The sequence below is a fragment of the Pezoporus flaviventris genome, unplaced genomic scaffold, assembly GCF_033815535.1.
Source record: "Pezoporus flaviventris isolate CSIRO_AGI_PZ_B2104156 unplaced genomic scaffold, CSIRO_AGI_Pfla_v1 ptg000001l, whole genome shotgun sequence".
NCBI lineage: Eukaryota > Metazoa > Chordata > Aves > Psittaciformes > Psittacidae > Pezoporus > Pezoporus flaviventris.
Window position 1 is genome coordinate 60,726,918 of NW_026892549.1, and position 26,127 is coordinate 60,753,044.

Below are 26,127 nucleotides of genomic sequence, written 5' to 3' on the forward strand. Positions count from 1 at the left end.
AAAAGATTACATTACAAATTGCTAGTACTGCACTTGGGACAAGTCATGGCCAAGCTACTAACATGAGCATCCCAGGAGAAAACCATACATAAGTCTTCAGAATTATAGTGAGCTGCCTTGTGTTGTCATTAAGGTTTCTTTACAGATGTTTGGATATACTGTACTAGTCAATTTAATGCTAAGAGTAATTCCTGTCATTTAAAGGCAAGCGCTCTGCTAAATGCTACCAGGAATGATTTTGGCCATTTCCTCATTCACGGTATTTCACACTTCAGCCAGAATACTGCAGCAATTCATGTAACTCTGGCACAAGATCCCAGGATACACAGGGAAGAAAGACTTCAGCACACACAAGTAAAATCCACCACTCCTTTTACACGATTTCCACCAAATTGCCACAAGGCTGGAACCTTTTGTGGCTGAGACAGACAAGCAGATGAGCCAGGATTTGCACACAGTGGGACGTCACATGCCAGGCACAGCAGAAGCCCACCTGGTGTCTTTTCACATCAGAGCAGTCTCTGGCCAATGACATCCCAACAGGGATAGCCACTGCAACAAAGCCAAAACGGGAGGAATCCAAAAGGGAACCTCAGCAAGTTGCTGATAGGGATTTTCATAGGAGAGTAAAGGAGGAATTAACCACAGAGCCAGGATTAGTGATCAGAGAAATGAATTACTGAAAAAAAAAAAAAAAAAGAGAAAATCCCTTTACGCTTATTCCCAAACACGCTTACAAGGGGTGGGGTAATCAAGGATCCCAGCAAGTAGCAGCCTGATAACAGGACAGGGCTCAATTAGTAACTGAAGCTGCTGCTCTGAACTGGTATTTAAAGATCATTACATGAGCAGTGATTGGGATTTGCATGTTATGGAAGTATGAAGGTTCTTCCTGCAGCTGCAGCCTGCACTGTGAGAGACAGGCCATGAACTTCACAGTTCACTCGTGCAGGGGGCAGAATGAGTGGAAAACTGCAGCTCAGCAGCATCTTCCCTCCCCTCTTGTACCTTGTTTTTATTCCCAAACCAGGTTCACTTTAAAGAGAAAGTCCTTCCTTCACTTTGGAACACAGCTTCACTTCTTCAGAAGAAAAATCAAGAATGTTAAGTCACGAAGGTCCATTTTATTAGTAGCAGCAGTTTCCACTTTTATGTAAATACTGTGTCAGCAGCTCTAATGATGCAATTAAACTCTCGCTTTAGTAAGCACATTACATAAAGAGCAAAGTCAGTTATTTGGACCAGCACTTTTTGCCGTGGCTCAGCAAATCACACCAGAAATGAAGCTCTCTGTAGGGGCTACTGATGTGAGGAACAAGTTTATCCACATGCAGAGACTTACAGGGTGAGCCTACAAAGGACCAGGCTCCACCATACACACTCTTAAGAGTAGTAGCTTTCTTCCACTGTTATTTCCCATGACAAACATCTGGGGTGTTTTAGTACAGACACGCTCTAGCGCTTATCTGACTTTGCTGCAGTTCCTGCAAAGGTCATGCAATTTGCAGGCTCAGCTTTGGGACAATATTTTAGTTACTGTTTTCAGTCACGGAACTCACCCCTTACCTCCCCCCAGATACAGATCAGGATCTCCACAGTAAGCTTCAGCTACATGGGAACATGAGAGAAGCACGCTCTGAAACCCTGGTTCAAAACTCAGTGCTGCATAGCACGAGGCTGAGTTTTGGCAGATGATCTGCAGACACTGACCCATCTCTGGCTGTCAGTCCTTCACACAAATCTTTGCTGAAATGATGTGTCTTCCCATCAAGCATTAAAAGCAGAATGTTCTACAAGCAGCCAAGTACTAGGAATTAGCAAACCAGGAAATAACAGTGCTTTGACAGTCAGGAGAAGCTGCACTTTGAATTGCATGATCTGTCCTCTCCTAAAACCCGAGTGAGTATCCCCTTAGTAGATAAATAAGAAGAGCTCCGCTGTCACTCTGCTTACTGACATACCAAATGTGGTGGTTGTTGCCTACTGGACTTGTCATCTACCGTCGTTCGGAGAGTTTTGTGATGCTTGGTTTTCAGCAAGTTTAAAAAGGCTTAAAGTCTCCTTGGAATCTGACTTCCCTACACCAGCTTTGATTATGTTTAACAAACCAACGATCCATTTCTTACTATGAAACATCAATTTGTCCTCAAAAATAATGAAGAAAGTGCTATCTCAGTTAGAAAACTGACCTATCTGTTGCTAGCAGATGGACAAGTCATAATAAGCAGCAAAAATATGTCAAAAATCACTCCAATCTATATTGGGCGATTATAACCAGCTGAAAGGCTTTTTCACTCCATTTCGCAGACACTTTGTAAAGAGTTTGTAGATGCACATCTAAAAGAGAACCACCACCAAGGAAACCCAGTTGCCATTCAGGCAGATTCTCACTTGGAAACAAACTGTAACTGTTGTCATTCCATTAGGAAAACTAAGTCAGTGGCCGTGCTCAGCTCCAGCAGCACCACAGTGTTTCACCAACTCCAGGAGTACTCAGTCCTGAAACACACTGGTGTAAGAGTGATTTAAACCAGAGCCTGGCTCTTGGACCGACACAATTGCAATGAAGTGGGCTGGTGTTCATCTTGAAAGTGATAACAGTTGATCTTCTGTAGCCTCAAAGAGTAATAATAATAACTAGAACAAAATAATCATGACATCATGCTGTCAATCAGCAAAAAGCAACATACAACAAAGCAACAAGGGATCTCTGCCCTGTCATCAGAACCAGATTTTAATCACCTTGTCTGTGAACATACATGCAAGTGGTATCTTAAACTGCAGCACCTAGATCTGCTCAGAAGATTCTGGCACCCTACCCTGTGCTGTGGAGCTGTCTGATCCCATCCTCCAGTCAGAAACTCCAGGCCTGGCAGAGCATCTACAAGGGCAGACAGACAGGGAGGCAGACGTGTGCGAGCAGAAGGCCAGGAGAGATGTGGAACAGTGCTGTGGGCATCCCCAGCAGAACCAGACAGCATCAGGAACCAGCAACAGGGATAAAGAAGATCTGAAGACTGGAAGAGGCTGTAAAGCTTAAAAGCAACGTATGTGGCTTTCTACTCCTATTTTTCTTCATGCCCAGTTTTCAATTCAAGCACAATAATGTATCCCCAAGCTTTGCACAAAATCAACATTCAGGTTTCAATATCTCACCTGGAAAATTCAGGAACAACCGATCAATTTGGCAACCATCATGTTTTCACATTAAAGATAAAAATGTAGTGCTTTATAGAAATGACAGAAGGAATGCAAGGAGCTTCACCTCTGAGGTGAATTCAGCAATACCAGTGGCAAATTTCCACATTTTCCACCATTTCCACAGTGAATCTCAGGTACTTTCACAGTGCCTGGTACTTCCTACACAGCCACTGTCAGCCTCAGAGGGCCTTGATTTCACTGTTGCCATGTGTCAGGTACCAGAAGAATATCCCAGTACCAGAAGTCCATCCCAGTCAGTACTGGCTATGATTTATCAGGAAAATGCCCATCTTGTTTTTGACTCCACAATGTTCTGTGCATAAAACATCCTCTTAGAGTCTTCCATTGCTAAGTTAACTACTACAGCATAGTGGAATTATCACCGGTAATACCAAGTATAGCAGATTGTCTTGTAACAACACTCAGAGCAAAGTGTACTGCATGGAGAACTTCTTTTTTCCATGAAAACACACAAGGCTGCAATGAGACAGTAACAAACACCAGACTTGTCAACCAGGGAAAAGCCTAATCTTAAAGGGCATGAACCATGGTCCATATTTCCATTGCAGTTATAACCACCAGGAACAACTGTTTTCAGTATTTGGAAAGGCAAAAGTTCTCTCACCAATCACTTTAATAAAAGTCATTACAACCTATTAAAAATCAAGGAGATTAAATCCCTAAATGGTTTAGTGAAAGCTTCAATTTTTCCCACCATGTAATTTGGAAGAAAAAACACTTCAAGGATTGCTTCCATCACCAGCATCTTCCCCAAGCTGCCTGTTGCAGGGACTATGAACATGAGTAGCATCACGTAATATCTCATGATATTATGAGATGAGGGGATCAAGAATTGGAAGTAAATGTAGTATTTTGACAAAAGTCATTTCCACAAGGTGTGCAGTAAGATATCCAGCTTGTTTTGGAAGCAAGTCTCTTTGCCTTCTACATTGGAATTCTGCTGCCTGGTAAGATGCAAGTGCAAGGGAAGTCTAACATCTAAAGTTATGCGAGTACACAAACCCCCACATATGTCACTAGTAAATAATCAGACTGCATACAAGATATTTGTAAAAGTAATAAAACCCTTTGATGCTCCTGATTTATGCTGGCAAATACCTATCCTGATATAAAAGGCACTTTGAAAACCCAATATGGTTTGGTTCATTAAGTTTGCAAAGTACAAACAATTGTACAAACATACGATTATATTGAAGCATGTCAGCCACTGTGACATCATCTACAAAACGAGTTTCCAATGGTTGAGAACACTGGTTTTATGGGAATGAGCAATGGTTTCAGCAGCTTCACTGAAGACATGACAGGGTTTCCAGTACCGTAATCTTAGGAAGTAAAAAAACCCTCAAAACCTTACAAGTTTAGGGGCCACAAAATAAATCAAGACCCAAAGTCCGTAACATTCATTCAATATTTACTCCCTAGAGGTGAAGTCCATCCATAGCCCAAGGGCAGAAATGCATTCAGTCCATTCCAGAGCAATGGTGGAGGCAGGCTCTGTCTCGAGAAGTGTGTTGTTCTACCAGTACAGTACAGAAAACTTTGGTCCAACAGCACAAGTTCAGGAATTCACTACATGGCTGCAACATCAATCTGTATGTAAAGCTGTCTTACTCCTGCCTATGGAAAAGAGAAGAGTTAAAAACCCCGAACTTGTAAAGCCAAAGCAATTTAGCTATCCTGAACACAGTCCACACCAGTAAGTTACCTAGTAAAGAACCTCAGGATCTTATTTTTCATCTTCTTATTAATCTTCCACATCCAGCTCACCATTCACTGAGATGCTGGCAATTTGGAAACCCCAAACTCTGACAGTACTGTATGAATACCTAGTTCTTCACCTAGTTGAGTGAACACACTTGACTAATTATACATTAGCATTACATATTAACTATATATTAATTATATAATAACTACAGCTTTGATACATCACCTTTTCTGCTTCATCCTGAATAACTACCACACATGAAGCTGCACAAAAGAAATTCTTTCCTTTGTCCAAGTTTAACTCCAGGAAAGCAAGTTGCTTGGAGAACTGTCAGGGTAAAATGGAGCCAAGCGCAAGAGTGTAACATGGGATTTGTTGTTTGAACCAGCTCTACACTAAGATTTCAGCAAGAAACTATGATGTCTACAGTGACTTTACATGACAGCATGGCATGACTTTCGGTAAAAGTACATGAACTGTACAAAAGCATTTGTCTCAGAAACCTTGTTAAACTGGGCTTAGGTGGACTTGCTTGGTTTTGTAATTCAGTATAAAGCAGCATTAAAAGAAAATGACTGTGATGGTCACTCGTTATGCACTGTGATCTTGAAGGATTAGGCTGAACACTGCTGAAGATCAGACTAATGCTTCAACTAACACCAACTTGGGTTTATCTCAGTCGAGTGGCAAAGCAGCTAAGATTAATAAGGGACAATATTTATTACTGAGGAGAAAAATATCTACTTGCTCCAACTGCTCCTCCATTTATTACCATAGGTCACATAAGAAAAATGGTAAGACCTTGTTCTCCCAATTCACTTCCGGGACACATGGCTCTGAATACCTGCACAGCTACAGAGCAGCTGAAGAGCTAATGACCCACTTGGGAAATGCAATCCTTAGGATGTAAAATTCATTTTAATGCAGTAGAATGTTCTGCAAACATCTTGCCAAAACATAACCCTTAGTTTCAAACTATTCAGTCTTCAGAATAAGCCATGCAGGATGATTTCTACCCACTCAATAATCTAGAGCTGCATGTGATGGAACATCTCAAAAAGGACCAGACTTTAGGACTAAAATTTGATTTTAGAACATTTTTAACAAGAAGAACTCATACTTCCCTAAGTCTCTAACATAAACCCAGGTATGTGTGTTTATATTTACTGGGTTCCCCATGAATGACTACTTCAAATTCCTGTAAGGAGAATTCATGCACTGATGCAGCACATTGGAGGGGTGGTTTCAGTGATGCTTCTCCTGAAAGACCAGAAACTGAGTAGCCAAAATGCATTTAAAAATCACAAAATCCAGCCTGGGATTTTTAATTAAGCTGACAGTAATTTGCATTATCTCCAAAATATTACCCTTTAGCTGACAATGTTTTGTAACCTAAAACACTGGTTATAAATAGGATTATTTGTCTCCTTTTCAGCTATAGAAATCTGTCACTCAAAAGCAGAGAAAGGACATTATGGACCATGCATTCTTGGGAGGGAGAGGCATGAATGACAAATACATTCTTAGGGAAATAGAAATGAATGATAGCATCAGCAGAGTGAAAAACTTACACAGGTCCCAGCCTGTGGTCGGAAGCCCTGTCTTGAGGGAAGCCTCATCTATTTTCTTGGGTTTCAATATAGGGTTTCAACTTAATCTGATACATCTCAGACAACTACAGCTGTTACTTACATTAAGCAGCATCAAAAAGCAATACAGAGGTACAGCAGTTTCATTTACACTACTATTATGAAATTGTTCTATACAGCTAGAGCAGAGCAGCTCTTCAAAACATACCACCATCAAAACCAGAAATGTTCAGTTTTTCTTGTTAAGAACTACAATGTCACATCAAGTGACAGGCGCTTTACACTTTGAGATGTGGTTTCTGCTCACAAGACATACCTGAGTAAAAATGTTGTGAGTCTGGCTTAGAATCCACCTTCCATCAGCATCAGGAGCTACTAGTAATTTCAAAGTCCCTATGTAAACATCAGTACAGAGGGTCCAGAAATGGGGCTCATGTAAACTGTAAACTCCTTGCAGCTGCTGCACCTAAAAATACAGGCACATTTTAAAATACATACTTCAGAAAATGTCTATGTTTTTTTACAGAAAATATTATAAATGATATTTCTTTTACTTCTGGTTCACTGTGCAGTTTGTGATACTTCAATTCCTTATTACTATTTCAGCAATTGTAATGAAGAAGAACACATGCAGATAGTAGGTACATGTCATGATTTGGTATGTTGCTGCATTGATATTCTACACATATTTTACTAAAACCACTTCTGAAAACAGTGAGGTCCAACAGAAAAGTCACAGTTATGGAATTTGAGAGAGCATTCCATTAAAACAGCAGTTTTTGCAAATGCAGGAATGTCCCCATTAAAAAAAAATGGAGAGATTCAAACCATTAACAGAAATCTATTAACATGTCTTGTGACAGGGGTTATGTTTGTCCTGTCCAAACCCTTTCTTTTGCCTCTGTCCACCTTTAGCAAACTTTCCACAAATTACAGTCCTATACTTGGCACTCCTACAAGTGCTTTGTATTCACTTTGTAAAGGCGCTTCAATGTTCAGTCATAACACAGTAGTAGATAAGTTACAGAGTAGTACCAGGAGGCGCCAAATCTAGAGTAATACACTTCCAATGTTACTTACTACTAGACTTTGAGGGAGACAAAAAACTAACAAACCAGAAAAACATTATCCACTTTGTATCAACACACAGTACTTTGAGAGGAAAAGCTTCAGGCCCTGTTTTTCTAACCCACCCTAGCACATTTTAAAACACACACCAAGCTGAAACTACAGACAATTTAGGACAGCAGAAAGATCAGAATCAAACTGGTACCTCCATTTGTACAATCTAAGGAACCTTTCACAGGCAGTACTGGGAAAGCATCACAAAATATCCTTATACACACAGTTGTGGCTTATTCAGTCAGCAGCTTGATCTGAAGCGAAAACCGGCTAAGAGCTCACCCTCTGATAGCAGTGAGGCAGAGTGTTTTCCAGGGAAGGAGGAGTTCGCTGCATCAGAATTCCAATGGATTCTTTTAGAAGTGGAACAATACTGGAAAGAAAAAAGCAAGTTACAATGCTATTACATTGTCTAAAGATGCAGAGCAACATAACATTTCTTAATGCTCTTGAAGCATTTTTCTGCAGCTGTTTCACCAGAAGCTAAGAAAGTTGTCCTGAAAACCTGGTACAGAAAAGGACTGACACAGAATTGCTGTGGTGTCTCACTAAAGACAAGGTTACTTCTCCCCCAGATTTGCCACAGAGACAACTGGTGGATACTCACGAAAGATTAATAGTTGAATCCTGGTATTTGAGATGAGCTTTTTTAGTCTCTTCAAAGTTATATGACAAAGCAGCTGATAAGCACAGCTCAAAACCCAGACCTACTTCAATGGCAATCACTCACAACCAACCATAAAATAGGCAACTGAAATGGGGTTTGCTTTTGTGCTTGGCTTCAGGCATATTTTTCTTATGAACTCTGATAATAATGGGGAGATCATAAAACAAAATTAATATGGACCAGTCCAGGTCTAACAAAGTTATTCTGTTAGAAACAGACAACTTAGCATATTCTTGAAGTGAACTTAGCAAAGGGGCTCAGCCAAACTCAAGGAGTAAACATCTGGAAGCAATTAGACGTTCCCTCCTGGCCAAATGGTCTTGTTTAATCAGCAAACCAAGAGAACAGTTAGTGCCCTTTTCATTACCAGTACTTCCCTTTATTTTTTTTAATAGAAGCAGTTGGCCAGTTAGCCCATTTGCTGAAGCTACCACTAGGTATTCATACTCATATTACAGATGCAGAATGGCGAACTGTTGTTTAGGAGCAGCATATCCTGTCTGGCTCAACAGAGCATCCTAACATTTTCAAGAGTATGAAAAATATCTACAGCCCAATACTAACACCTCAACAGCAATCTCATTTCGAGAGCATGTTAAGTCAACCCACCACTCTAGACCACAAGTGATAATGTATTTCAGAAGCTATAAGCTGAATTTCAGTGTTCAGCACTGGCATCACAGCTGGAATAGATGGAGTAACGGGATAACAAACATCCAGAAAACATGTCCAAGAGATGAACTGGGGTGTCCGTTAAAGGAAACCACCAACGCATTGCTTGAAACCTCATGAAGTGATGCAGAACACACTGCACACCCCAGGTGTATATCTGCAGATGGTGAACAGCATGTCCCAACCATTCTTTTCCATTTCTGAAGATCTGGTTCCATTTGTATGTGGAAGTAGTGCTGGCTGTGAGCTGAGCAGTCGACCTCCTCAGCTAACCCTTAGGCAGGGCTGGGAGGAGGTTAGAGAGTGCATGACTCTTGTCTAATGAACCCCTGGAAAAACAGACACCCTAAATTTTTGTCTCCTTGCAGGCACAGTGGTTATTCCAGCCAAATTCACTGCCTGATGCACTTCATATGGCCTCACACAGTTCCGCCGCTACTGGGGGGAATTGGTTCAGACGTAGGAAGAAGCAATTAGAAGCAGGCAGGAGTTGCCTAAACTGGACCTGTCACACAGACAATTAAACATTCAGCAAGGCAGTAACTGCCCAACCGTCTAAAGGAAGCCTAATTGGAGTGTCACATTCTACAGACAGTGGATTACAACAGTTTACGGAAAAAGGTTCTTATCAATGGACCCATCTCACTAAATAATGTCCATGTCACAAGCATTACATCAAAGGAGCTGGGGCTGCCAAAATACTCTCTTGCTGAATTGATTTCCGATTAACTCACTATTTAAAAATGCAGGTTTGCTTCTTTGTAATAACCTTGACAGAGCAATACACAAGTTCAGGATGCAAATGGAATACAAGATTTTTGAAAACAGACTCCACTCCCATAAATTTAACAAGGCCCCTTTAACATATGGGTGAGGCTTCCAAAGGCTTCAAAACACATACACGTACAGCCTGCATATTTTTTCCAGGGAAAGGACTAAAGGAATGAAGACCACAGAAGCTTGCATTTCTATTGGGAGATACCACTAAGAGTGGGTGGGAAGAAAAACATGAAAGCAACACAACCAAGAAACATCTGATTTGCACAACTTATTTACATTATTTTATCTATCTGATGTACATTATCTGACAGAACCGAAATGAACTGGCAAGTAGGAGATTTGGAGAGACAGCCTGCAGAAAAGTAAGACTGATAGGTAGGGCATGTTAACCCACTCCAAAAAAGGATTTGGTCAGTGAAACCAAGATTCACTCTGGAACAAGATGCACACTGGAGAGAGAAAGTGAAAACCCTGTTAGAAGCTTTTCCACTGAACAAGCTTTGAAAATTAGCATCTGCTTCATTCTGAGAACCCTGTGCCTAAAAAACTGATCTTCCAAGGTTAAGTCTATTAGCAAGGTGTGCATAAGCATCAAAGACTGTCTCCCCTTGCCCAGCAGCACCATTGAGCATGAAGTAACTGGGCAGGGTTTAACCTGGTGAAGAGAAGACTCAGGGGGGACCCGATCGCTCCCTACAACTGCCTGACAGGAGGATGGAGCCAGGAGGGGGCTGCACTCGGCTCCCAAGGAACAAGGGATGGGACAAGAGGAAACGGTCTCAAGCTGCACCAGGGCAGGTTTAGATGGAGCTGAGGAACAATTCCTTCCCCACAGGGTGCTCAGGCATTGGAACAGGCTGCCCAGGGCAGGGCTGGAGTCACTGTCCCTGCAAGTGTTCACACAGCATGGAGATGAGGCCTCAGTGACATGGGTTAGTGGCGGCCTCAGCAGTGCTGGGAAACAGTTGAACTGGATGAGCTTAAAGGGTTTTTCCAACCTGGTTGATTCTATGATTAGCTCAGAATTAACTAATATACAAAATGTGAGTGGGCAAACACTCCACTCCTCATACAGGTGATACAGCTTAAAACATGGTCTTCCTGATGGCAAGATTTCCCCTATTCATGGAATTCAGCTACACACTAAAGCTTTGAGAGAGAAATCTTCTGTGCAAGTGTTTTGCAATAATGCTGCACAAGTTACGCTTTTATCCAGACCTCACAAAAGCACTAAAGCCATGGTGTGAAACAGCAACAGCTTAAAAGTACAAAGAGTAAAGGTAAATCGGGATGTGCAGCTTGATACTGCAGGTGAAAGCTGAAGCATCCCTCAGATCACACCTCCCACCTCTCAGACAGTGTTTACCTACAAGCTTCTCTTTTGGAAAGCTGGAAAGGCCCAAAATCCGGTTGCAGTGATGGGATCTGTCCTCACAACTATGTTAGAGCAGAAGTCCATGCACGCATCTCTGCATCCAAAGGGATGCTATCTTACTAGGTGTCTTACCTTTTACTGTAAGACCAACTAACACGACAAAATACAGAATCCAGTTTTCTGCTCTTTCAGGTTTTCCACTGCTCCATATATAATACTGACGTACAAAACCTTTTAATTAAAACACAAAACTCCATACAGTATGCCCTTTCCACAGGATCCTAAGGGTTGGAAGGGACCTCAAAAGATCATCTAGTCCAACTGTCGTGGTTTAAACCCAGTCAGGCAATTCGTTCGCTCACTTCCCCCCCTTTCTTGCCCTCCCCCTGCTCTCGGAGGGACGGAGAGGAGAATCAAAAGAATGCAACTCCCACGGGTTGAGATAAGAACAGTTTAGTAACTAAGGTATAACACAAATCACTACTGCTACCACCAATGATAATAATGATAAAGGAAATAACAAGGGAAGAGAATACAACACCTCACCACCAGCTGACCGATAACTCGGCCCCCAAGCCCGACCAAGCTCCGACCGATACCTCCTCCAACCCTGCAGTCTCCCAGCCCTTCCGGCTAACTCCCAGTTACATCCTGGGCATGACGTGCTGTGGTATGGAATACCTCTTTGATCAGTTTGGGTCAGGTGTCCTGTCTCTGCTTCCTCCCAGCTTCCCCTCCTCCCTGGCAGAGCATGAGGCTCACAAAGTCCTTGGCCAAACCAAAACATCATTGTTATCAGCTCTGTTCCCGAGCTGAAAGTCAAAACACTGCACTGCACCAGCTACCAAGGAGGAGAAACATGACTGCTACTGCTGAACCCAGGACACCAACTCTCCTGCAAGAGCAGGGTAACCTAGAGTATATCACACAGGAACTTGTCCAGGCGGGCCTTGAATATCTCCAACGTAGGAGACTCCACAACCCCCCTGGGCAACCTGTTCCAGTGCTCTGTCACTCTCGCAGTAAAGAAATTTTTCCTGATGTTCACATGGAACCTCCTATGCTCCAGTTTACACCCATTGCCCCTTGTCCTGTCACTGGACATCACTGAAAAAAACCTAGCTCCATCATCCTGACACTCACCCTTTACATATTTGTAAACATCGATGAGGTCACCCCTCAGTCTCCTCTCCTCCAAGCTAAAGAGTCCCAGCTCCCTCAGCCTCTCCTCATAAGAGAGATGTTCCATTCCCTTAATCATCTTTGTAGCTCTGCACTGGACTCTTTCAAGCAATTGTTTCTCAGACACTAACAAAAACCCAGTATTATTTAATCACCAGGAGGCACTAGAAATACTAGTTCCATCTCATGTGACTGAAGAAAACACTAGGAAAGATGAGCAAGCAGGCTGAAAAGTGTGGTTACAGAATCTAACCAAGCTTTCCTTTTTTTGGATTAGTCATTAGTGCAAGACACACATGGCTGTCTCTGCAGCAGCTACTGCACTGATACTTCCCCTCCCTTTTGCTTTTTATTTACAAAAATATTACTGAGAACAAACAAATGCTGCTGAATTCGCACCCAGCAGAGTTTTGTCATACAGCAGCAGTCTGGAAGCTTCGGTCCTAAAGCAGACACAATCTTTCAGTGGTCTCTGATTACCAAGCCTTGAATCTAAAATATCACACTCAATCCCGGACTGGTTTGGGTTGGAAGGGACCTTAAAGCTCATCCAGCTCCAACCCCTGCCACAGGCAGGGACACCTCACACTAGAGCCGGTTGCTCCAAGCCCCTGTGTCCAACCTGGCTTTGAACACTGCCAGGGATGGGGCAGCCACAGCTTCTCTAGGCACCCTGTGCCAGCGCCTCAGCACCCTCATAGGGAAGAGCTTCTGCCTTAGATCTGAACTTCCCCTGTTTCAGTTTGAACCCATCACCCCTTGTCCTATCACTAGAGTCCTTGATGAAGAGTCCCTCTCCAGCATCTCTGTAGCCCTCTTCAGACACTGGAAGTTGCTCCGAGGTCTCCACACAGCTTTGGAATGTAAAAGAGGCACTAACCCACAGCAAGACTTGGGACATAAACAGATCCTCTACAAAAGTCCTAATAGCAAAAGTAGCTAATGCGTGTAAATTGAGTTGGCAGCACATCACACTTGCACTGTTGCAGGGGGAGCCAAAGGTGTTCAAGCAGATAAAAGCTATTGATAAGTTCAGCTTGCTGCTACAACACACAGTTTGAGTAGCAATCAAGAGTGAAAGCATCAGATTCCTCATCAATGTACATCACATTCAGGTAATGCTCATACCCATTCCAGTCCCACTGTTTGGCAGGTGCAGCCAGCATGACTGGCATCGCCACAATCTTGGACAGCAAGGCTGAAAACCCTTTACACAGCTACTGCAGTCAGAGCACAGCAGGAAATGCATTTAGTGCTTTCAGCAAGATAGAAAATACTTGTGACAGAAGCCTTTGCCTTCCACAAAATCTAAGACTCAAGATCAGCTATGGCTCTTCAAATCCCATAGCTGAAAAACTGCAGCCAGTTTTCAAGATCTTTTCTTTTTCCTCCAGCCACCACCCACATGGGCAGTGCCAAGACTGTCACCTGTTTCAGAACTTTAGTAACAGTTTTCTACCAGGCAGTGATAGCTTTAATCAGACTGCAGGCTTTGGTCAAGACAAGGATCACAGGTTTAATGCTTAGTTTCCCAATTCTAAATTGGCTGTTCTCATCACAATGCAGTGCTTTGATTCCCAAGTAAGGCCAGCAGGTACCATGAGCCTGTAAACACAGGCAGTGCAGGCCATTTAGCAATGATGGCTTAAAACACCACCATCAAGCATGCTTGTTCAGGGGGCTTTTGCTAAGAAAATTCCTTCTGAATCTAACCAAATGCAGCACTTCACTGAAAAAAAGCAACTTTTTATACTGTTATGCCCCGCACATTAAAGGCATATATCCTACACATTACACACATGTGTTCCCTCAAAGCTCTTTCAGGAGATACCATGTTCAAGCAGCTCTAGATGATGTAAGCCACGGAAACAATTTCACTTAAATGACTAAATTGCCTCATTTGTTCAACCCATTACTATGTGGTATGCATACTCTGTCCAATCCAGTATCATATTTAGTCTACAGTGCCTTTCTAGAAGCATGTGGGACTAACAATGGTTTCAAACTTCTTGCTTTGTTGGAGTTGTGGCTTTTGGTGATGACTATTTCACACCGAGACACTAAAATTGCTTCAACATTTCAGAACAAGGCTTCGAATTCTAATGTTAAAAAAATAAATGAACATTTAGTTTTGAATTTTAAAAGCAATTTAGAGTCTTAAAAACACCTTGGGAAAAACTTGAAGAGTGTTAACCTGAACACCTATGAAATAGCCAAGCTTCTGTAAAAGAAATTATAAATACTTCCAATAAAATGCTCATAAAACAGACTCCTCTACTCTAACCATGTCCTATTTCTGCATTACAATTTAATGGACACTTGCATGAGATCGTGCAGAAAGTAATCAAAGGAGGATTCATCAGATATTAGTGGTAGCAACCAAGAACACAACAGCTACAACCCCTCACCCAAACCAACCCTTCAGAAAGGGCCAAAGATTTATGATGCAGAAACTGGAAAAGATTGCAGGATATAGTCTTCCCATTGAGAATCCACAAACTGACAAGCCCTCTGCTTCTCAAGACTCAACAGATAAATACATAAATAGAGAAAACGCAACTTTCTACAACAAGGGAAAGCATAATGGAATTTGTAAAGTGGAGAGTATCTGACTTCATGCCTTTGCCTGTCTATATCTGAACAGCAATATGAGGACTGTTTTTCTTCCTCTATGAACCATCTTATCACCATGGATGGTGAAGGCAGAATAAACAATGGTTTTATGTCCAGAAGCATACAGGATTACCAAAGTCAAACAACACAAAAGGGGACTCGAGCTCTCAAGGAATATCCATCTGAAACTGCTAGTCATCTTGTTTATGATCTTGTTTAAGTGTATTTCAAGCAAAGCCATCAGTAGTTAAGTCTTTTGGACTACTTAAGAAATAAAAACCCAACCAACCAAAACAAACCAAACCCAACTCAAACTTTCAATTACTGCTTGCTCCTGCTGTGCTGGGATGTGTCAGTCTGCAAGACATGCAGGCTTGCATCTACTGACCGTGATGCAGATGACTGCACTCAGCATAATGGTTCTAGAGATCATTATAGCACCATGGACCAACAAAATGATACAGGCTGAGATCTGGGCTCAGGTTGAAATATGCTGCACCCGCAGCACAGAGCGTGAACCTTGACACTCCTAACTGTGATAGAAGACATACCTATAAACAGCTTTATTATGAAATCTCTATCATGGAACATAGTCTTCTTCAACCTCTGTATGCATGGAAGAAAAATACTTTCTGATCAGCACTACATATGTGCTTTGCTGTATACAAAGCTAGACCTTTAAATGCAAAGTATATGGAAACTAGTTCTTCACTCAGCTATTAACTTGGCAATAGTTAGCATTAGTAGCCTGCACATTTATCTCCCATTTTTTGATATTTCAGTAATAGAATTAGTTTGTAATAATTTGTCCTTTATGAAATTACAGGAGGTTTAGGTAAAAATATCAAGTTCCTATTAAAGTGGCAATTCAACAGTGATCTCTAACGCAGACTTCTGTGGGCATTTAGTGCCCTACTCTGCTAATTTGTCAGATTCACATCAATAGTTTTGTGAATGCTGCCATGCACATGGTATAAACATAAACATGATATGTGTGGTATAAGCATAAGTAGCTGCAGTTAGTCAGATTACATTCACCACTACAGAGACAGAGGTGCTCAGTTATGAGGTTATAACTGGAGTTGTGGCACTCTGCCCTATGTCACCAGTGAAACCTTTGCCAGAAAAGCCCCAGTAACAGCAGTACTGAATGAAATGTTTGCTTGTCCAGTCTGATCCAAACAGCTTCACATGGACAGTAAGCTTGGTAAGCAACAACAGGGAAAGGCCAGAACTACCTGAAGCATTTCCACCAGATCTGCAAAGGAATAAGGACGTCTCAGAGTACAAATCCAAAAGGAAAAAGGCAGCTCTCGCCAGGGAAAAAAACCACAAAAAGTAGCAGATTTGATTTGTCAAGGACAAGTGCACATCCTGTGCCAGCAGGCTCAGCTCTGCTGCCCTGAAGCCATTCTGCTCCATTTACTGAAGCACACTGGTTTATGTAAGCATGTACTAGATACAGAAAGGAAGCTTTCTACAGCTTGAACCTGAAAGACATTTTTGTATAATCATGCAAACAGGACTAAAAGATGCAGATTTAAGAGCAAAAGCTGTAGCTGTAGAAAAGGGAAAGACAGACAATTCCTGTAAGAACATAGCAAGAAAGCTGTACAGAACAGAGGTAAGTTGGAAGAAAAGCAAACATTGCAAGTCATTAGTATAAAAGACAAACCTTTTCTTCCAAGCTGTAATTTGTGCTGTAACTTACATCAAAGACACTGCCAGCTATCAGTGATATCAACACTTACCTTACACCTATAAGTAGTGCTATCAGCATTGAACAAATAGGATCTGCTATCATTAGACCATAGTTCTGCATCAGTATAGCAGATATGATCACACCAATACTTCCCAGCGTGTCTGCAACAATGTGCAGAAATACACCTGTAAGAGATTAATTGACATGATTACAACTTGGTATTCTTAAAGCTAATAGAGCCTTTTAAAGCCAGGTTACAGAGAAGAGTTACAAGATCTAGGTAGCAATTTATGCTCATGGTCAATTTTTGGTTAAGCACACAGAAAACGACCACGGGATTTCAACGTACTCATAGAACACAGAGCATATGAAGAATTGACATTATTTTCTGTACTTAGCAATAGTAGGTATTTCAATACTCACCCATATTGCAGTAATGAAACTCATATTCCCTGATGCCTACATACAAGAAGTACTGTATAAGATGGAAAGACTGTTAACAGAAAGAGCTCTGTAAAGCTTTGAAAGATGCTTATGTTTCATTGACAGCATCTTATAGGAGTTAATTGGCAAAGAAATCCAAGACAAAGGACTTTGAGAACTAACCAACACTGCAGACATGAACAATTTACTTTGCAGAATAGCACACTACCTTAGAAGACAAAGAAACAAGGACTTTGCAGATAACCAAAATTTAGCCTCTGGAGCTCTCTGCTGGCAACGATGGGAACAGTCATTCAGAAACAGCTTTTGGAATACACAGCAAGTAGTCTGGTATGGGCAAGATGCTGGGAGGGCACATGGCCATGAGAGCTGGTCCCAACAGACAGAAGGATATTGTTGTACACTTGGGTATGCCAAATAATTACTACCTACTGAATGACTCTGTTTCCTCCCCCAATTTTGAGCACTTAAATTAATCAAAGTTCAAACCTGACATTTAAATTATCAGTAATTTATTTACACTAATGCTCAGGAGATCACAGACTCCAATAGTGCCTCAAGCAATTCAGACTGAATTACCATCTTGTCCAAACAACCGTAACAGCTTGATGAAATACAAGTTGTAAGCTCAGGCACCCTTTAACAATTATACCAACATGCATTTTCCAAATACATTCTATCTTAATACTGGTCTTCACTTGCCAGAGCACACAATGCAATTAGGCTCCTTCAGTTTCTGCATTAACCACTCTTTCCTAGAGTTTTATTATTTGATGTTTTCAGCATCAGTAACAGAAGCTGAATACCAGCTTTTGAGACCCCTCTTTTAAACTGATGTTTCAACTACAGTGAATGTAGAAGGGGACTTCAAAAAATAGCTCCTCTAAGAAAAACAGCATTTTCTCAGAGGTACCCTCTAAACCAGATGTGACAGTCAGTAAGAGGCAGGCAGACGAGGATAAAACTAATAAAACCACTATACTTTTTTTCAGCATACCTTGTAAAATCTGTTTGCTAGATCCAGCCATCCCTTCAAGGGAATTGTCACCTGTGAAGATTAATCATTGATAGGTTAACATGCTACACGAGGACTCTCTCTAATGGTATGCATATTCTGTTATGGTTTTCCCTTCTGAAATGTCTGGATCAGACAAGCTGCTCACAATTACCAGCTTTTACTTCAGCTATTTGTTTTAAAGTCTTAAAACACATTATTAAAAGAATTATCACTTTATATAATAGATTTTATGTATGCATAAAGATCAACATGTTTTTTAATGAAAAAAAACTGAGAAATAAGTCCTTTCCAGTATTTAGCAATGTAAGATCCCCTCAAGAATACAAGCCATACACACAAGAAAGAGCAAGGTCAAATAAATTTGCTCACCAGAAATATTTCACTTAAGGAAGCATTTATGCCTAATGTAAACCAAGAAGGATAAAACTTGGAAAAGGTAGAACTAAGTAAAAAAAAAAAAAAATCCTTTCAATCAAGCAAATTAATGCCTCTGTGGAACATATATCCATCCCTGGCAGTGTTCAAGGCCAGGTTGGACAGAGCCTTGAGCAACATGGTCCAGTGTGAAGCATCTCTGCCCACAGCATGGGGTTCAAACTGGATGATCATAAGGTCCTTTTCAACCCAAACCAATCTGGGATTCTATGTCAGAAACATATTTTAAGGAAGACTTCTAGTGAAAATACACTGTAATTTATGTGAAAGTTTCTGAGTTTGAAATTGCACAAAACTACCTTTGCTGTCCCACTTGGGTGGAGAACATGGGGAGAGCAAGGAACAGGCAGGAGGAAGGAGCTCCTGCTTCCCAGCCAAACTCTGGAAGAACACTTGGAAAGCAAGCACCAATTTTCTACTAAGAATAGCAGAGAAAGGACAAGTAAATATTTTTATACTCTGTCACCTCCTGTCTGCAAGTTACCACACTATTCCCTGCTCTGAATGTGCCCATTTGGAGTCACATCCGATCCTAGTTTATGGCTTAGGCAGGAAGGACTGACATGGCTGTATTACAGCAAGGCTTTCTTTTGCATTGTTTCAAACAGGTGGTAACCACACTGTCTCTTCTCCCATAGTGAAGACTACTGATCATATTCTGCATGGATGCCTCCTCACAGATTGTTTGCCGTTACAGAAAAGATTCAAGCTTAGAAAAGATACCAAGTCCCTTTTTCATAACCAGCTTGAAAACAGATTACAACTACACAAGATCTTATATTGAGATCCCAAACTAAGCACAACACATAAGTTGAGTCAAGAAGGCCTATGACATGAACTAAGTACTTACCATGACAGTAATCCTGACCATGAGAGTGTCCATGACCATGATCATGAGTGTGTCCATGACCATGTTTATGTTCATGGCTGTGACCATGACCTCCGTGACTGTGTCCATGGCTGAGACCACCATTAAATAGAGAATGGCTGTGTTCATGACCTATAAACAAATGGTACCATCAGAACATACATTTAAATTGTTCGATCAAAAGATGCTTACATTTGTTTCTAAGCAACTTAAAACCTACTCATCTTGTAGGTCATCTTAATGTACAGCTTTAAATAAGTTCAGAAAATTAACACAAGCCGTTTGATATCTAGATTTATGCTTGGCAACTGCATAAAAATATACCTGATTTGAGAAGTCAAATGCTTTTATACATTCCCACTTCAGAGGTAAGTTGTGCTATCCTTTTAGTACAACTGTGTAGACGTACACATAATAGAAGCATATTAAAAATAGCTGTTTTAAGAAACCAGAAATTGGCTATCACTCAGACATTAAAAAATAATAAAATCAAGCTAAATCACTGGTTAAAGACCAAAGCCCATTTTCTTCCACCAGTCTATACTGGTTTATGCGGTAAGCTGAAAGAGATACCAATTAGCTTTGCAGAAACAAAAAACCCTATTTACCAAATATATATATATATATATTTAGGCAAATACTGTATTTTGAATTTAGGTGCAGAATTTAAGTTGAGAAGCATCTGAAGCTGAATCAGCCCACACTTAAGATCTGGTTCAGACACTGCTTTGTAAATTTTCCAGTCAAAATCTGCTTAACTCCAGCTTAATTTTGTTCAAATGACACTCTGCAAATCTGTCCCAGTAAGGCACAGAAGAGTGCATGTTCCAGAAAGTACATTTGGAGTTCTAGGTCTTCCAGTTAATGGATATTAACATAGAAAGAAGCAGTGACGTACCAAGGCTAGTGATAAAACATACAAGTCAATACTGCAACAAGTCACATATCTATTTGCCTAAGATTGCCACTAAAACATTAAAATTCAATCCTGGGGTTCTCAGGGTGCCACAGAAGGAAACAGTACTGAAAATTATAGACATCATACCAGAGCCATGTGAATGCCCATGACCTCCATGTTGAAAAACAAATATTCCTATAAGATTTACAATGAATCCTAGTACAGAAACAGGAAGAAGTCTTTCATGATGCACATCAGGAGGCTCAAGTGCTCTCTAAAAAACAAAACAAAAAAAAATAAACACCAAAACAAAGCTAACAAACCCAAAGCCACAAACCCAGACGCAAATGTAGTTTTACAATCTCTTTACATCCTTAAAAGACACTGAAAAACCTAGAAATCGCTCAGGACTTTCAGATTTTGGGAAGGCACGTGGACAATTCTTACTTTCTGTTGTTTATTATGAAAGCGGTGAAAGTATAGCAGAATATTCTGACAGTCTAACTTTTATCACAAGATTTCAATGTGCTGCAGCATGTGACTCAACACCATATGAAAACATTCAAGTGTTGTACAATGTGGACCGATCGAGTCATTAAAAAACTTCCAAGAGTCTAGAATGCCACTTCTTCCTTTCTGCTAAGAAAGATGAGAGGATGAGAGGAATGAAATAAAGACTGAGAACAAACTGCAGCATTTTCTTAAAACTTCTAAAATCTAGATTGATTTTTTTTTTTTTTAACTCTTTTCTTACCCTACTTTCTTTGGAAGTTTTTCTTCAGTGAGACATTATATTACAGGCCTAACACAATTTGCATCTTGAAGCTAAGTGTTGAAGAGTGTAAATTACTATTGATGGGGGAGAGAAACATTCAACATCTGCCCCCACATATGAAAGGAATAGCAAGACAATGAAACTTGCAGTAGATGTAACATTTTAAAGCAACCAAGAGAAAAGGAGTCACCATCACAAGCAAAGCTAATACTTAGCATGGGAGCTAAGACCAGCAGGAAAACAGTAACGTTTCAACGTTAACATAGACCCTTCCAGTAGCAATTTTTTTTTTTATTTCTAGCAGCTGTTGCTGTTTCTAGATTTGGAGTGAAGTTTTCATGTTTTTAGCAATTTCAATCCAGTTTGTACCGATTTTGAAATATTTACAGGCTTATTTACATACAGGATATGTTCCTGAGAAGTTTTCCCAGTTCTCTAGTAAAAAGAAAACCACTAGAATGTATTCTGAACTAGAAGTCTAAACAAACTTAGAGTGCATCTCCCATTAAAGAGTAAATGGCTTTAATATAAACTGATCAGAATCAGTTTTAGTCTTAATCCTACCTTACTTCAGTGCAGACATGCTTGATGTCTACATTTAAATCTTGAAATTATTACCTGAATCACCTTGTAAAAAAAATATCAAGTGCCCTTATAAATGTTAAAGCTATTACTACTTGCCAGTTATATCAGATCAAGATATGGCAGATAATCCTTTTTCTTTGATAAATTAGACCAACTTCTTCACAGGATGTGGCTTATGACTAATGGCTCTCCTCTGAATAACTAGCATTTATCTTTCTTTATTGGCCTCATTTGTCCATTAACAATAAGAAATAAAGATCTTTCTATGACATGCTTAACGACCTCAAAAAGGATAGGGTAAATCTCACAGAAACTTTACACACAGTCAAAATACACTATTTAAGAAGCTAGTAGTGATACACTGAAAAAGCTGGTTTCTGTGTCACAAGCCAACAATTTTAGATGGTCTTATTCTCTGTTCAAATCCCAGAATTTTTTAACCAATACAGTTTAATTTTTTCAATTCAATTTCACTGATTTTATCCCCATTAAATATGTTCTACAAATAGCAATGTGACCATTAATAATGCAAAGGACTCCATAACATACCTCAACACCTTCAGAAAAAATGAAGAACGCTGTAAAGATGAGGAATAAACCATTTACAAAACCAGCAAGTACTTCTGCTCGAACATACCTGCAAGAAACAAAAAAAAAAAACACAAGAGTAAATATTAATGCCTCCATTATAATGCTAAAAATTAGAAGTGGAATTTATGAGACTTGGAGCACAATCTTCTAGTTCTCAGTTGTATTACAAAGGGATTTGCTAAATGGAAGATGCAGTAAATTAACTACAGTAAGTACATACAGTAAGAAATTCACTACACTGTATTATGACAGAAATTACCTGATCCAGATCAGCCATTACCTGATCTAGATGAAAGAAAGCTGTCAATATGTCAAAATCTTCCCATTTAAGATGCTCTCTACTGGAAATTATAGTATAAATGTATATCTGGAAGCCATAAAATAAGATAATCATGTGAGATATAACTGAAGTCTGCTGATGTAAAGTTCTTCAAGCAGCCATAGATTAATTTGCCCCTGCTATAGGTAGAAATTATTTCAGATAATAAAGTTTTCCAACACAAAGCAGTCAGGTTAGAATAACATGTAAACCCAGTGTAGCAAACATCAGGCTTAACAAATTGTGGCTGTTCTCTAATAAATGGAACACCAGCTGTTTAAATGCAGAGCAGTAATTAATACAGAACTTGCTTTCGCTGCAATTAGTTCACAGTACAATCAATTCTTCCTAAATTGATTTCTAGGCACACTGCAGTTTCCACCTTAATTAAACAGTGCTTTAAGTTTCAGACTACACAATCCGTGTAGGCAACACAGTGGAAGCTAAATGCTGACATTCAGGTCAGTAATGCTATAGGGAATGCAGCAACCCCTGTTACAGCTCATTTGCTGTTAATTAATCATATCACCAATTTAATAACATTGTATCACCAGTATTGTTTCATAGGGCACAACTGCAATGTGCAATGGAAGCAAGTGCCCTTGGAACAGAATCAGGTGGAGCAGCTATATCCATGAAGGTGGTACAGCATGAGGGAGTTACTAACTTAACAGCTGACGTAAGTCACCTTAAAAACCTACACTTTGAACGCGTTGTGTGAATTCACAATGTTGTGTGAAAAGAGGTTTTGTTCATTGGAGTGAAAACATTCTACTAGGCATTTACTGAAGTACATAAAGGTAACAGCCTGAAGTTCACTAAAGCACATAAAGGCAACAGCCTAAAGTTTCTTACCCATAGGAGAAAGCATCGTTTGACCTCCATTTTGAAATAACTGAAGCTGCTAATCCAGCCAATAGAGCAGTACAGTCAAAAAACATATGAAAAGAATCTGATATTAGACCTAAACTGGAGAAAAAAAAAGAAAAAGAAAACAAACAGGGAAAAGTTACATTCTATACATTACATGTTTAGTATGAGAAAACAGCATTTAATCTTTTACACACTAGCAGAACACACTGTGTGTCTAACTGTCAGGCAAGGCTTTGCTAGCACAGAGGAGAAAGCTACACTAGATGACCAATACAAACATGGTGACAACTGCTTTTGTCAACTTTGGGAAGGCACTTTGGAAGAGTGCTTGGCAAAAAAATCCTCCTAACATATGATTCTGGTGGCAGCAGAGGGTGGTTTTTATAACCACAGACCCTGGAGTAGATGTACCCACAGCCGCACCTCTCACCAACATAGTGGCAGGTATTTGTTCTTCTATTTCAATTCATAGTTTGACCATATGAGCAAAACTGGCTAGAAAAGAATATACACACAAGTTGCATTTAAGTACTGACCCCACATAAGTGCATTTTGCAGCCAGTTACAAAAGCAAACTGTGTTTAAAGATGCTGCTTTTCTATTATACACAACATATATATTAACACGTACAGTAACACTAAAACCGTTCTGCAGAAGACTACCAATGCCACCAGTGATGGAACTAAGCATTTACAAAAGCAATATTCTCGAACCTATTTTCATACTTGATACTTTGGAAGAGCTCTCACACACAGGGGAAATTGGTCAATTGGTCAAAAATTTCTTGGATGCCTGTTATTGAAACAAGCTCCCATATTAGCTCTGAACCAGAAATCATACAGCAAGTTATAATGGCACTGTGCTCACAACTGCTGATCCTACAAATGCAAGACTTCCCATAGGTGCAATGACAACACAACTGTACTGCTTTTGCGCACTAAGCTAACAGGTCCAAGCAGCCAGTGGAACATGCATTTACCAACAGAGGTCAGTACAGACTGCAACACAATTCACCACATGGCATAAACATGCTCTGTGGTATAGGTACAGTTCTAAGTGACTCAACTGCACAAATGACAGGAAGATCTGAGGCTTTTTTTTTAATTACAGAATCCCAGACTGGTTTGGGTTGGAAGGGACCTTAAGGCTCATCCAGCTCCAACCCCTGCCACGGGCAGGGACACCTCACATTAGAGCAAATTGCTCCAAGCCCCTGTGTCCAACCTGGCCTTGACACTGCCAGGGATGGGGCAGCCACAGCTTCTCTGGGCACCCTGTGCCAGCGCCTCAGCACCCGCACAGGGAAGAGCTTCTGCCTTACCTCCAACCTGAACTTCCCCTGTTTCAGTTTGAACTCATCACCCCTTGTCCTATTGCTACAGTCCCTGACGAAGAGTCCCTCTTCAGCTTCCTTACAGCCCCTTTCAGACACTGGAAGCTGCTCTGAGGTCTCCACGCAGCTTCTCTTCTCCAGGCTCAACAGCCCCAGTGTTCTCAGCCTGAACTAAGACTCTTAGATTTAATTAAGATGGAGAGAGACTTTTCAGCAGGGCCTGTAGTGACAGGACAAAGGGTGATGGTTTTAAATCAAGAGGGGAGATTCAGGCTGGATGTGAGGAAAAATTCTTTGCAAAGAGGGTGGTGAAACACTGGCACAGGTTGCCCAGAGATGGCAGATGCCCCATTCTTGGAGACATTCAACGCCAGATTGTGGTTCTAGGCAACCTGATCCAGTTGAAGATGTTCCTGCTCCTTGCAGGGGCTTAGATTAGATGAGCTTTGAAGGTCTCTTCCATCCCACACCATTCTATGATTCTGTGAATTCCTGCTTCTCACTTAGGGATGTTTGCTGCAGTGCTGTTTGTTGACACCCAGCTACCAGCCACCACATGAAGCCACATTCCCAGACAAAGGATATCGGTGGCAAGCAGGAGGCCCGGAACGGTTACAACCAGTCTTGGCTCCTGTAACTCACGCGCAAGGGCAAGCTTCCCCCTCAGCCCAGAGCCGAGCCGGCGAGACATCGGCTCCAGACTCCTGCCCAAGGCGGGCTTCGGCTGAGGGACCGGGGGAAGCTCTCCGGCAGCCCTAGGGCCCGGCCTCACGGCCAGGGCCCGGTCCCGCCGACAAGGAGACGTGGCAGTGTCCGCGGCGGGAGGCGCCGCTTCCTGCGCGCTGGGAGCCGCTCCCGCCCCGCTCCTCCCTGGTACCTGTTACTCCAGATGCCGTAGAGCAGCTCCACGAAGGCGAAGGAGAGGTTGAGGCAGAGGAAGAAGAACAGGTTGCGGGAGGTCTTGTCCTTCAGGATGGACCTGCGCACGGAGCACACAGTGGGTCACCCACCGCCGGCACAGCGAGGACCAGGCGTCTTCCGCATCAGCCTCCCCAGCCCCTCCGCGAGGGCTCGGCCGCTGTCACGGTCCCCGCTGAGCCCAGCCCAGACTGGGCCTCTTACCTGAACCAGCCCGACACCTTCCTGAGCAGGTTGAGCTTGGGCGGCTTGTACTCATCGTCCTTGATGGAGAGGGGCAACATCCTGACGCGGCTGCTGGACCCAGGCTGCGGCGTACGGCCGCGCTGCTGGACACAGACGAAAAGCCACCACGTCCAGACCGCCGTGCCCGCGGCAGCACCCGGACTACAACCCGCGGCCTGCCGGGAGGAAGCACGGGAACGCCCCGCAGCAGGCGGG

At 41.5% G+C, this 26,127-nt stretch overlaps 1 protein-coding gene across 3 annotated transcripts; it reads right to left on the bottom strand.

Annotated features, from left to right (window-relative positions):
• Positions 1–4,616: 4,616 nt before the first annotated feature.
• On the bottom strand, positions 4,617–26,051 carry SLC30A7 (solute carrier family 30 member 7). Of its 3 annotated transcripts, XM_061461346.1 has the most exons (11): positions 25,891–26,047; positions 25,646–25,747; positions 23,418–23,531; positions 22,202–22,289; positions 20,440–20,566; positions 19,377–19,526; positions 18,071–18,121; positions 16,679–16,814; positions 7,921–8,011; positions 6,833–6,982; positions 4,617–4,839 (listed from the first exon to the last, which is right to left on the bottom strand). In XM_061461346.1, the coding sequence occupies exons 1-11, from the start codon at positions 25,968–25,970 to the stop codon at positions 4,792–4,794; spliced, it is 1,137 nt and encodes a 378-aa protein (XP_061317330.1). In that variant the 5' UTR covers positions 25,971–26,047; the 3' UTR covers positions 4,617–4,791. The 3 variants fall into 3 exon arrangements, with proteins under 3 accessions (XP_061317330.1, XP_061317350.1, XP_061317340.1); XM_061461366.1 differs by lacking the exon at positions 25,891–26,047 and having other exon boundaries at positions 23,418–23,526; XM_061461356.1 differs by lacking the exons at positions 4,617–4,839; positions 6,833–6,982; positions 7,921–8,011 and adding an exon at positions 13,789–13,919 and having other exon boundaries at positions 25,891–26,051.
• Between the last annotated feature and the right edge of the window lie 76 nt (positions 26,052–26,127).

Bases quoted from the DNA above. Each gene is read 5' to 3' on its own strand.
- SLC30A7 (XM_061461346.1), bottom strand. From the start codon at position 25,970: ATGTTGCCCCTCTCCATCAAGGACGATGAGTACAAGCCGCCCAAGCTC. The intron at 23,532-25,645 runs GTACCAGGGAGG...TTTTTTCTCCAG, and splicing joins TACGGCATCTGGAGTAACAG to TTTAGGTCTAATATCAGATT. The intron at 16,815-18,070 runs GTATGCTGAAAA...AATCTCTTACAG, and splicing joins TAGCAAACAGATTTTACAAG to GTGTATTTCTGCACATTGTT.